At 32.4% G+C, this 12,656-nt stretch overlaps 1 protein-coding gene across 1 annotated transcript in view; it reads left to right on the top strand.

Annotated features, from left to right (window-relative positions):
• Positions 1-12,656, top strand: part of LOC105319092 (nucleolar complex protein 4 homolog A) — a 100,776-nt gene that overhangs the window by 82,118 nt on the left and 6,002 nt on the right. Inside the window, exons 11-12 of the mRNA XM_066079069.1 lie at positions 2,345-2,427; positions 9,657-9,770. Of these exons, the coding sequence (XP_065935141.1) occupies positions 2,345-2,427; positions 9,657-9,770 (197 nt within the window). The remainder of the gene's footprint in view (positions 1-2,344; positions 2,428-9,656; positions 9,771-12,656) is intronic.

The following is a 12,656-nucleotide window of genomic DNA, read 5'->3' as shown; positions in this document are numbered from 1 at the left end:
ATCTTAAGTTGAATTTAATAAACTCATGTAAACAAAAACGTGACTCAAACCAAGCTATGTATCTTGCTTATAATTCTATGATTGATGCTGAAATTTTGGTTGATCAATAGAAATGTCTTGCTAAACGGATGATATGCTGTAACTATTTTCTGGTGCCCCTTCTTAAACAATGAATTGCATAAAATCTACACAAATTTTTGATAGTTTTTCGAACACAAGTAAATACAAACGACGTCTTTTAAACAGTTTCCATAGTCCTGACACATTATTATTATGAGGATAAAAGCATAATCGTTGTTCTTAAAAATTTAATGCAACGACAATCGTTTATAATAGAGAAGGCCAATTAAATTTTTCAATGTTTTTAATTTGAGGAATTTAGCTTTTTCAATGTTTTTAATTTCAGGAATTAAGCTTTTTCAATGTTTTTAATTTGAGGAATTTAGCACATTCTGCCGCATTGAGGTACACTTTTCTTCTTTCACATATAGGATTTTTAAAAATAAAATACAATAACTAGTAAGTAGTGGAGGGAGAAATGTACCTTTATGCTCTCATGTATTTTAATCGTTTTATAAAGTGATTGGGGGGGGGGGGGGGAAATAAAGGGAACTAGAAGTTAACCATGAACACCAACTAAAAATTTAGTTATTATATATATTGCATATGATCTTATTTTAGGTAAAAATGGTATTCCATAAAGGTAAATATGTCAAAGATTAAGTATATGCAAAAATAAGTGTAAAATTCGGATATTCATTTTTGGTTAATATGGCACAATATCCTTTTAACACCCATATAAAGCCAGTGTTGCTCAGGTGAGCAATGTGGCCCATTGGGCCTCTTGTTTAGTTACTCAGCAGGCTGACCCTGTGATTGTTTTCTTCTTGGGGATATGGTGGGGGTGGGCTCTTGTCCCAACATTGTAGTAGCAATAAGGGTGCTTTTGGTCATATTTTCTTTATTCAGCCGAGCTCTATACTTAAACGATTTGTTACATCTACATTTACACTAAGATTATTTAAATGCGTGTACACCTTTAAAAAGACCATGATATGTAAAATTTTCCACATCAAAGATATTTGATGCCGATTGAATAATTCACTCATATCTTCTCTGATTTCTCTTGATATCATGGATACCTAGCTCATATTTTATTTTTCAAAAAATCGTACTTCCTTAAAAAAATGTTATCCAGAGATGATATGATGATACGTAATATTTTTTTGTTTATTATGTGCACATTCTGGGGATTACGGCAGACATTTTCCTGCAACTATCTGTGACATCATTGTTTCCTATATGGCCATGTCGAAATTGGACAAACTTGTAGACTTAACATTTGTCAATTTGTAACGTCAACTGTGCTAGTGATATAGATGCAGAGACTACCGATGGAAAATGTGTATTATAGTGTCAGGTTACATATAAATAACAAACACCATTTTAAAGTTGGAAATGTGCATCTGTAGGAAGAATTACATTGAAGGTCTGTGGAGTCAACTTAAGAGTGTTTAGGTCCGAGTTTTAGAGATTACACGATCAGAATTACACACTTTCATACTCAGGCTAACATACCAAATGATTGCATATTCGGATTGACAAGTTTACATGACTGGATTTTTTAATACGATTACCATCCATAATATGAACTTAATTGCAACAATGTCCTCCAAACCAGATGTAACCTAATCCTAATTTTCAGAACCACGTTTTACTGTTTTTTGTTGTTGTTTTGGTTTAAAACTGCAAACATTATTACTTTTAAGCGCTTTGAATAAATTATCAACACATTTATTTGATGACTTATCAAAAATCTCAACTGAAAATTTCTTCTTTTTTTTAGTGTATATTATACACAGGAATAGTGGGGTTTTTTTAGCATTTTACACCCAATGTTTGGGGTGCATATTATATGCGGGCGCGTACTATACAGGAGACTATACGTTAGTTTTAGATTGTATGAAATTGTTTAAACCATGACCCAAAAATCTAAAATTGGGGACTTTGGAGAGGAACAAAAATAAAAGTAGTGGAAAAAAAAAATTCAAAAAACTGCACTGCTACCATTTGTAACATTATTGTGTTTTAAAGCATCTTGATAATTTTGATTTTTAATTGCAAAAACAACTCTGGGTCCCAAAAGAAGTTTGATGTTTAACAGAAGAATATGTTGAGAATAATTTTAAAATCCCTTAAACAAGATACTTTCTTTTATAGTGCCCTTATATTTTTGAAGTAGACTTTGTAAAGCTGATTTGATCAAAATTATGGCCATTGTTGCTCAGGTGAGTGATGTGACTCCCGAGTCTCTTATTTTGATGTGTAACTTTAATTATTTTAGACTTGCAAGAAGATGCTTACAAAATAGAAGAAGCAGACCCTGTAAAAAGCAAAGCAATAGAAAGCTCTCTGTGGGAACTTAAGGTAATTGATTAACCTGTAATACTGATACTTAGGATATTACTGAATGCATTTTACAAGAACTATCCTTTATCTCATAACATAAACAGATAACAATTATTCATTTGTGAAGTTTTAAAGGGGCATGGTCTTAATTTCAGATTAAATTAATTTTTAGGTCACCTGAGTAAACATGGCAATATGTGTATAGTGTTAATGCATGTAATGTTTAAAAATCTTCTCAATTCTCACACATCTATATGAAAAACTGACTTCATGATAATGTTTACCAGGAAGTCCTCTACAAAAATTTTATATTTCATGTCTCCTGGAGTATGGGTTTTGAATTTAGCGCAGGGCCAAAATGGATGTATAGGTGTTAATGCATATAACATTTAAATATTATCTTTTTTACTCCCACACACCTGAAAGGAAAACTGAATTCTTGAATTTGTAGACCAGATCTTTATGTTTTTCGCCAGAATTATAGGTTTCACAGTTCTTTTTGAAAGATTTCAGGCAGAGACGTGGTCGTTATTACAAATTTATAATTTTTCTACTCCAGAATGAAACCTAATTAAATGCATATATGAGACTCTTCGACAAGTTTGTGTATGGGTTATATGCTACTCAGGTGACTGTTAAGGCCTATTGGCCTCTTGTTTTCAATTTTACATTTTCAACTTCTTCTTGAAAACTACATGGTAAATTGTTACCATTTTTGGTTTGAAACATTTCTATAATAAGAGGAATCTTAATTGTGAAATTCATGTCTTTAACCCCCCCCCCCCCCCCCCCCCCCATTGGGCCTCATTGCTAGGGCCAAACATGCAAGAGAAGCTAAATTTTCAAAATTTCTTCTTTTCTACTTCCACAAATATGAGAAACACAAAAATTGCATGGTTATGATGTCCATGAAGCAATTCATGGTCAGGGGTTCAGGCTCAAGGGTTGGGCCACTATAGCCATATAGTGAAAACATATTAAATCTAAGAAAATCTTCTCTATTCCCATACATATAAGAATTGGAGCAGAGCTGGTTGCAATGCAACAAGGAGATCTTCTGTTGCAGCTTCTTGCTGAGAAAGGATTTCCAATCAGATTAAAATCATCCCCCTTTTCCTTACACTTGTTAGGGCCTGACAAGTATAAATAGTAGGTCATCTTCACATGACTATTACTTCTGACCAATCAGCTTTAGAAAATCAATTGGAACTTTTCAAAAGGAGAGAGACAAATTGATTCATGCCTTTTTACTATGTAACCCCCAGACTGAGAATTGAAGAGTTACACCTATCATTAAACATATAAATATCGGTAGCTTTCATCTTACAAAGAAGGGAGCCACCCGTGTGCGTTGAAGTGTAACAAATGCCCTGTAAAGAGTTACTTTGTACACAAAAGGGGTGTCAACCAACTAAATAAAGGAATATACAGGTGTAAGGGTGGGAAATCACAATCCTATCAGATTAACCGAAAATGAAATTTTTTTTTTATGATTTTGAAATCAGATTACATGTACCAGTATAAAATATAAAGGAATATATAAGAAATGGTTCGGCGTTTTGAGATTATATCAGATTAACTGAATTATTCGATTAACCGTTATCAGATTAAGTGGAACCCTCTGTTCTAAGTTTAAAAAAAATTGAAAACAAGGCTCAATTTCAAAATATTATTTTCATATCAGTCAAGTTCTCCGTTTAACTTGTGTAACATTATATAAATAGTGCCTGTTTGGGAGGGTAACAGTTGAAATTGACACCCCTTGAAAACCATTGTCAACCGACGCGAAGCGGAGGTTGACAATGGTTTTCGAGGGGTGTCAATTTTAACTGTTATCCTCCCTAACAGGCACAGTGACTATTTGTTTTATTATACTGAATGTCTTAATTTTAGAGAAATTTTACTGCTTTTATATAGAATTGACGTGAATTCTACCGCGAACCGTACACGCATAATTTACTCTCGTGTAACAATTCATTTTATTATACTTTCATGTTAAATACTGAAATCTGATTGGTTAATGCACAGTGGATAATCCGTTCTATTACCCTCAGCGTAAGCAACACACTTAGCAACGGGTAACACAACGAATTGTTACATGCGCGTAAATTATGCGCGTACGGTTCGGTGTAGAATTCACGTCATTTCTATATTAAAGCAGTTATAATACTGTAAAAAAAACTCTAATATTAAGACATCCAGTATAATAAAATAAATAGTGCCTGTTTGGGAGGATAACAGTTGAAATTGACACCCCTCGAAAACCATTGTCAACCTCCGCTTCGCGTCGGTTGACAATGGTTTTTTTGGGCTGTCAATTTCAACTGTTACCCTCCCAAACAGGCACTATTTATATAGTGTTACCCATTGCTAAGTGTGTTGCTAACGCTGAGGGTAATAGAACGGATTATCAACTGCGGCTAAACCAATCAGATTTCAGTATTTAACATGAAAGTATAATAATATATATTGTTAGGACAACTTTAAAAAACACGTCATATATGTACATGTATATAATTATTCGGAACGACAAATGCGTTTATGTACAACTGATGACATGATACAAACTAGGCCTAACCCTATATCAAAGTGTAATCAACACAAAATCCACTGGGCTGATTTATCAAAACAGTGTTATATTTCATAAACATTTCCCTGTACTCATACTTACAGCTCTACCACTTACACATGGAATAATTTCTGTAAAGGGCAGTCTTAAATTTAAACAGTTAAAATGAACACAATTGTAAATAAAGGATGACGCCTTCTCCCACTTGAGCGTGAGAGGTGCTCAGCAGGAGGGACAACTCTTTGTTTGGCCATGCAAGCACTCAAATCATTTCAGATCTGAATCTGGGCCATGAGATTCAGATGTTGGAGGAGGTTAAGGTTTCTAGAGCAAGTGCCCTTGTTTAAAGTGTTTTTAGTCAAAGATGTAGGCATTGTTGCTCAACAATGTTTTGTGTTTGATAATTACAGACCCTTAAACTTACTACTACACCAAAAAAGCGTGCGACTTTCGTTGGAGAAACATTTTGTGTAAACCGTTTAGCGTTTCGTGTAAACCGTTTAGCATTAAGCAAAGTGTGCAGCGTTTCAGGCAAAGTGTGTAAATCGTTTCGAGCAAAGCGTGCGAGAACCATGTGAAACGTTAATCGGATTTCATTCGGAACTCTCTGAGAATTTAATTGTTTCAAAATGGCACCTGTGTTTTACATTACTTCAAACTGTTTATGATCTTATGTATTCTCATGAAAATAAAATCCAGAAGAAATGATATACTTATCTTTTTACAAAACTGAATTAATTTTTAACAAACAAAAGAAAGGTACGTGTGTTAAAAGAAGGCTAGTTACAGAGTACATGTATAACATTTTATACAATGTTTTAGTACTGGTACAATATTAAATTCGCCATGCATACATAAAATATTAAATACAGTTCGCAAAACATGAACAAATCTAAATCAACTTTTACTTAAACGATCATGTCTTGATATGCATGTACTTGTATTTTTATCCCCTCGGGCAACTTGTTGCGAAGGGGATATAGCATCGGTACCGTGCGTGTGTGTGTTCGTATGTGTGTGTGTGTGTATGTATATGTGTGTGTGCACTGCATTTCAATTTTCTAGTAAATTACAAAAAAACCTTCCAATAGAATTTCCTCAACCTTTGCACAAATATGCCTCATTGTAAAAGACTAAAATAAATGCAATGTCATATTAATTGGTCAAATTTTTATGCAAAAACTTACCGTAGATAAAATTATACCATTGTAATGGAGGGGGGCATATATATACATTATGACAAAATTTGTTCAAAACTAAAAATATTTATCATAGATTGCACACTTCTGTAAAATAACAAATAAAAAATGCATGTGCCTTTCCAAACCATTAATACTATTACAAATTTTTATTTCATTAAATCAATGTCATAATCAACTTTGTATACGAGTTATCAATCGAAATTTCTGAGTAAGAGTTATCAATCACCAAGAGCGAAAGTAGCATGACAGAACAACGTTACGGTGAGTTAATAGCTTAATGTGTGTTTGAATGTTTGTTATTATCCCCTCGCACAACTTGTTGCGAAGGGGATATAGCATCGCTGCTGTGCGTGTGTATGTGTGTTCACCTTGGAAGCAAGTTAAAGAAAACCCGTGCACGGAAATTTATCAAACTTCGTATACCTATTTGGCATGGTACATGTAAAAGGACAAAGCCTGTTAGTTTTCAAGTCAATTAATTGAGTACTTTTTGATACATCGTTAAAATAACACAATTTTAAACAAATCTTATTTACGATTTTACAATAACTTCTTCCGCTTCACTTCTTTGAAACCAAAGTGAAAGTAAGCAGTTCAAATCAACAACTTGATATTTTTTAGATTTAGATCTAGTACAGGTAAAGAAAACGTACTTTTTGAAGTAATGGAGGGGTTAGTAGAATGTGGTCTTCTCATTTACATTTACATAACTATATATTCCTAAATAATGCATCCCCACATATGTCTCATGTCGCGAAGTGATGCCCCACTTAGCAGTACCCTTGTTTTTATTTACGTCGATAACTCTTACTGAGACTATTTGGCTGTGTATAACCAGCACGTATACATAACCTCGGGTAAGACCTGCACCTGGCTGAACCTGTCAATCAAGCTCTGTGTATTTGTTTTCATTGGATGGTCACGCGTCTTCTTTTTTTGTCAATAGCCAATAGAAATTTAATGACTTCAAGGTAGTCGGAATCAGTATTTGATGAAACACACAATTTAAATGATAGAAAACTTAACAATTGTTTGAACAAAATGAAATCTAAACATAGAAAAAAATATACTGTTGTACTGTTCATGTCTATGAAATGCGGAAAGTAAATTCTTTGGAATCCCGAATTAAAAATATTTCTGCAAGGAATTATTTTAATTATTTAAACACTGTTAACAGAAAACAACAAGTCTTAGAAGTAATTAACACACAGGGATTTACCTACAATGTATATTATGGGAATCTATATGCATGGTTATAATAATTCAAATAGATTATGATAGATATACTGTACGCCGGTTATGTACACGAATATTGAGTAAAAAATTTAAATCATTTTTATTTTTTGTCCTTTCCAATACAATTTTGATTTACTTCTAGAAAAAAATCCGAAATAGTAATGAAAACTTTTTTTTTGGTTTATTTGATTGATTGTTTTCCTGTGGTTTTACATGTAAGTACGAAACATATTTATTAACGCGAATGCTACGACGAAAGACAAAAATCAATCAATTGTTTGTATAACATTTTTTTTCTAACGTATCTGACTAATTTAATTTCAAATAACTTTCAAAATTATCATTGTAAATAATTACAGGTTTATTTACTGTTAGTATTTTTACATCGTATTCTCTGAAACAAATAAAAATACTAATATGAGAAGAAAAAACAAATCCCGCCGACTACTGAAAAACCGATTTCAGTTTGTAATCATATGAATTTTATCTTTGGTATTGATTATTTAGTTACTGTTACCTTTTCTTGGATTTTTTTTATTATTTACGGCATTAATATGAATCATGGATATTTCTTTTAAGCAATAAATATACATGTATTAAGTAGTATTTTTTGTTAATTCTGTGAATGATTTTTTTTTGCTGTGAATATAAGTATCAATTTAATTTAATTAATCAGTTCAATACTTATGTACATATATGTTTCTAATATCAGTAGTTCTATTATTTCGTGTTTTCTTATAATTAATTCTTACTAACAGAGTTAGAGGAAAAATCCAAAAGGACCCGAAGAAAACAAAAATCGATTAGGATAAAAGCGTCTGAAAAGCAAGCAAATCGTTTCGTGCGAGAATCGTTTCTTGTAAACTGTTCAGCGTTTCGTGTAAACCGTCCAGCGTTTCATGTGAACCATTTAGCGAGCGTGTGGTGTAGTAGTACGTTTCAGGGTCTGTAACTAGAGTATCACCTTACCACTGGAGGTTAACAAGTGTGTCATCCTTAGATAGTGGAAACTCGAGTTTGTTCAAATCATGATCCGGGGGAAAGGGCTACATTTTTGGGAAGGGTTGAATTTTTACATTGAAACAAATAGAAAAAAATCTTTTAAAATCCTCTTCTCAAAGAACTCAAACCTCAATAGGAGTTTAGTGTTTAGCATAGGAATATGTGCATAAAAATTTGAATATCTTTTTAAACAAGATATACTCTTTTAATTGTCAAGATAATTTGTATTTGATACCATGAATTTGATGTGCTCAGAGGTATGGCTATTGTTGCTTAGGTAAGCAATGTGGCCCCTTGAGCCTCGTTTCCATGTTTCTTGTGAAATAATGCACTGACCTGTCTTTTTGATATTAATTATCTGATGGCTTAAGGTAACTCCGTATCTATAAAATTATGGGTTCAAAGTTAAAAACTTAACTGTTTTTTAACTTATTAGACTTGAATTTCATCAAAAAATAAATAAAATATATATGTATCCATACTATTTAAGATGTAAGATAATAAAAACCAAAGGCTGAAATTATCATCAGAAAATCACTTTTTTTGGTTTAAAAATTAAATATAAGTGGATGGATACTTGTTTGTCTATTTAAATTTTATCGCTTACTTTGCCAGAAAACTAAAATTAATTAAAAAAAAAGAAAAAATTGTTTACATAAGAAAAATTATAGCATTTAGATATATCACTTAGAGAAAAGTAGAAAAGAGTTATTTCCCTTTGTCATTATTGAATTATGTCGAATAGAATGATAAAGAACACTTATTAAATATCTCCAAGTAGACAATAATTTGAGTTTTTGATGTACACTTATCATAACATAGAAATTACAAATCTACTTGCAATAATTTTAATGAATTCATGGTTTATGTAAAATGTATGACGTCACAGGAGGGTGGATTTACTTTAAAAAAAGTGCAAAAGATTTGAAATTGAATTGTAACCGTATGCTACGGCAAAATAAAATATTTGTTTACAGAGGTGAAATACTTTGAATTAGTAAAAAGCCTGCTGCTTTATAGGGATAGCAGTGAGTGGTTATTCAGCTTTAAGATATATATTGTACATGTACATAGTAAATACAAATGTTTGTTTAGTGAAGATAATATAACATTTTATAAATTATCCAATCCTTTCATATTTATTTGAAAATGTTCAAGTCAAGAGAACTTGATATTGAGTCCAAGCTTGAATATTATAATCCTTATATACAAATGTACTCTCTACTTTTCCATTGTAGACACTGCAGTGTCATTTCCATCCTGATGTGGCAAAGAAGGCCAAGAGAATTGACCAACCTTTGCTCAAGAATGATATTTCACTAGGGATTCTTCTTGAAACGTCATACAGTGATGTAAGAATTTTAAATGTACTGAGAGAGCAGGGTTTGACACTAAGGCACGTCCGACCGACATTGTCTAGTAAACGATAGGTCCAGTCGGGTTAAATGTCTGTGTACTAGCCCGACTGGTCGTGTGAAAAAAAAAGTGTGCACATACTTTTTCTGTAATATTAATATCAATAGAAGTAAAAGCACTTTTTCCTAACAGGCATAAATTCTGCAAACCGTAATTTAAGTACAACCCAAGGACTAACCTAGAGGATGAAGTGGGGGAAATGCTCACTTTTTGATCGATAACTTCGCCGGAATTTCCTCCGGACGAAAAGTCCAAGCCGCCCTGTACAGGGAGTTCATATAATCATGTAAATTAACCCTAAGGGCAATAAAATGATAATTATTTAATTCTAAAGACGTCTTCACAAACTCAGTTTATGCCTCTTGTGATTAATTAATCTAGTCTGTTTTATCTTTAGGTGTTATAAATACGGGTGATGCAACCACACGCTGTACAAGACGATGTTTATTACTTTAAGGCTAGTGTTGATTCTGTATAACAGTGAATTTGTTGGTAACTTGTAATTACCTAATAACACTGCCAAATTTATGCTAAAATAATCATAAACCCTTTGTTTACAGTTATAATATCTTTTTAAAAAAAAATATAATCCCCAACATAATGGTTGGGTTGGGCTAATGCCACCAGAATACACTAAAAACAGAGGCTGATTTTATTTGTCATTTTAGTTAAAACAATTACAACACATTTTATCTATAAAATGTATGAATACATCAATTAATTTAAATTAAATAAACTTGATAATTTTTTTTTCAATTTTTAGAATTTGTTTTATTTTTTAATCATAATGACTTGTTTCTAATCTAATTTAAATTATTAAAGTTTAAATCTGTGAATATCATCATTATTGTTATGCCATTGTCAAGTTATGAAAGTCTCCACGATTTCTCAAACTTCTCCATGTTTCTCTGTTAAGGAGAAGTAAGGGAAGTCTCCCTAAAGTTTTGTTGGTCCCAACCATTGAATACTTGTATCATTAAATTATTAGTACAGTTTGAATAAAATTAAATCTTAAATAGTGTTTGAATGATTCATTATTGGTAAAGATAAACCAATACAACTAAACAGAAACGGGTATTCAATATTTTATGTTTGTCATTGCTTTTAGTTTATTTTTGTCAAAATTGGTCAGGGCTAGTGAAAAATTGCTGAGGTAGCCCGACTGGTCTAGTAATTCAAAAACTTAATGTCAAACCCTGGAGAGAGAGAGAAAGAAAGCATTTGGTCGCCATATTAGTTTTGATCGCTTCTCAACTGCCTTTGGGGTATATAAACCCCTGCGAATGTTATTGTCATTTAAATTTTTACCATGGTTTTATTTGACCCTTTCATCTAGGTATTGTAGTCAAATATAAAATCAAGTTGTTTATTGATTTTAAAGTTTATCATCATTAATTGGTGGATAAAATGAGTTCTAGATATAAATGTGACAGAAAGTATAGTTTTTAGCTCACCTGCGCTGAAAGCTCAAGTGAGCTATTCTGATCACATTTTGTCCGTCGTCCGTCTGTCTGTCCGTCTGTAAACTTTTTTACATTTTGAACTTTGAGCTTTCAGCTCAGGTGAGCTAAAAAAAAAAAAGACCTATATCACAAAGGCTATGAATTATTACATGTCTACCAAAAGGGGACAAACCCAGACAATTTCTGAAAAACTGGCATCTAATTACCTTGTTGAATGTACTATACAAATTAATATCAGGATGTCTCAGTTATAGAATTAAATCTGTTTAAAATTATTTGATATCAGATACTCAGTCTGGTTTCACAAAAGGTCGTTACATAGGAGAAAATACCAGATTTGTTTACGATCTATTGTCTTTTACTAAAACAAAAATTATACCTGGTTTAGTTTTGCTTTTAGATTTAGAGAAAGCTTTTGATTCCATATTTTGGAGATTTATTCATAAAGGTTTAGAATATTTGGGTTTTGGGGAAAATATGATTACATGGATAAAAAATTTAAATACACAGATCAAAGCATCAATCTTGCAGTGTGGTTTCCTTTCAGAACAGTTTGATATATATAGAGGATGTAGACAAGTAGATCCTATTGCTCCATATTTATTTATTCTATGTGCAGAAATATTAGCTATTCTAGTAAAACAAAATTCAAGTATGAAAGATATTCTGGTTAATGGTAAGGAACATAAGATATCCCAATATGCGGATGACACAACTTTAGTGCTTGATGGTTCACCAAAATCACTTTTTGCTGCACTTGACACTAGATTTTTTAGCTCACCTGAGCTGAAAGCTCAAGTGAGCTATTCTGATCACATTTTGTCCGTCTGTCCATCTGTCTGTCCGTCCGTCCGTCCGTCTGTAAACTTTGTACATTTTGAACTTCTTCTCTAAAACCGCTGATCCAATTTCAACCAAATTTGGCACAAAGCATCCTTATGGGAGGGCGAATATAAATTGCAGAAATAAAAGTCCGATCTGTATTCAAAGCGGAGAAAACCTTGAAACTGTAGAAAAAGGGGGGTGCATTTTTAAAAATCTTCTTCTCAAGAACTACCGAGGCAAATTCAACGTAGTTTAGCATAAATTATCCTTATGGGAAGGAAAATATAAATTGCAAAAATTAAGTGCTAATTCTGTTTCAAATCTGAGTTTTAACGTAAATAATAATAAAGGAAAGGCGTGTTTCAGCTTAGCGTTCGGCATCCGGTAAAATGGGTAGGCAAGACTTGGTCTGGGCAAAACAAAAGATTGGCAGTTATTAATCTGCGAATCTCATTAAAATGTCAGGATAATTGATGGACCAGTATATTTGTATTCGCTGTAAATATTGTGCAAAATAATGCGTATTTGGAATTG

Source organism: Magallana gigas, chromosome 3 (assembly GCF_963853765.1).
Source record: "Magallana gigas chromosome 3, xbMagGiga1.1, whole genome shotgun sequence".
Lineage (NCBI taxonomy): Eukaryota > Metazoa > Mollusca > Bivalvia > Ostreida > Ostreidae > Magallana > Magallana gigas.
Note: the sequence above shows the minus strand (reverse complement) of the source record. Positions and strands in the feature narration are given on the sequence as shown.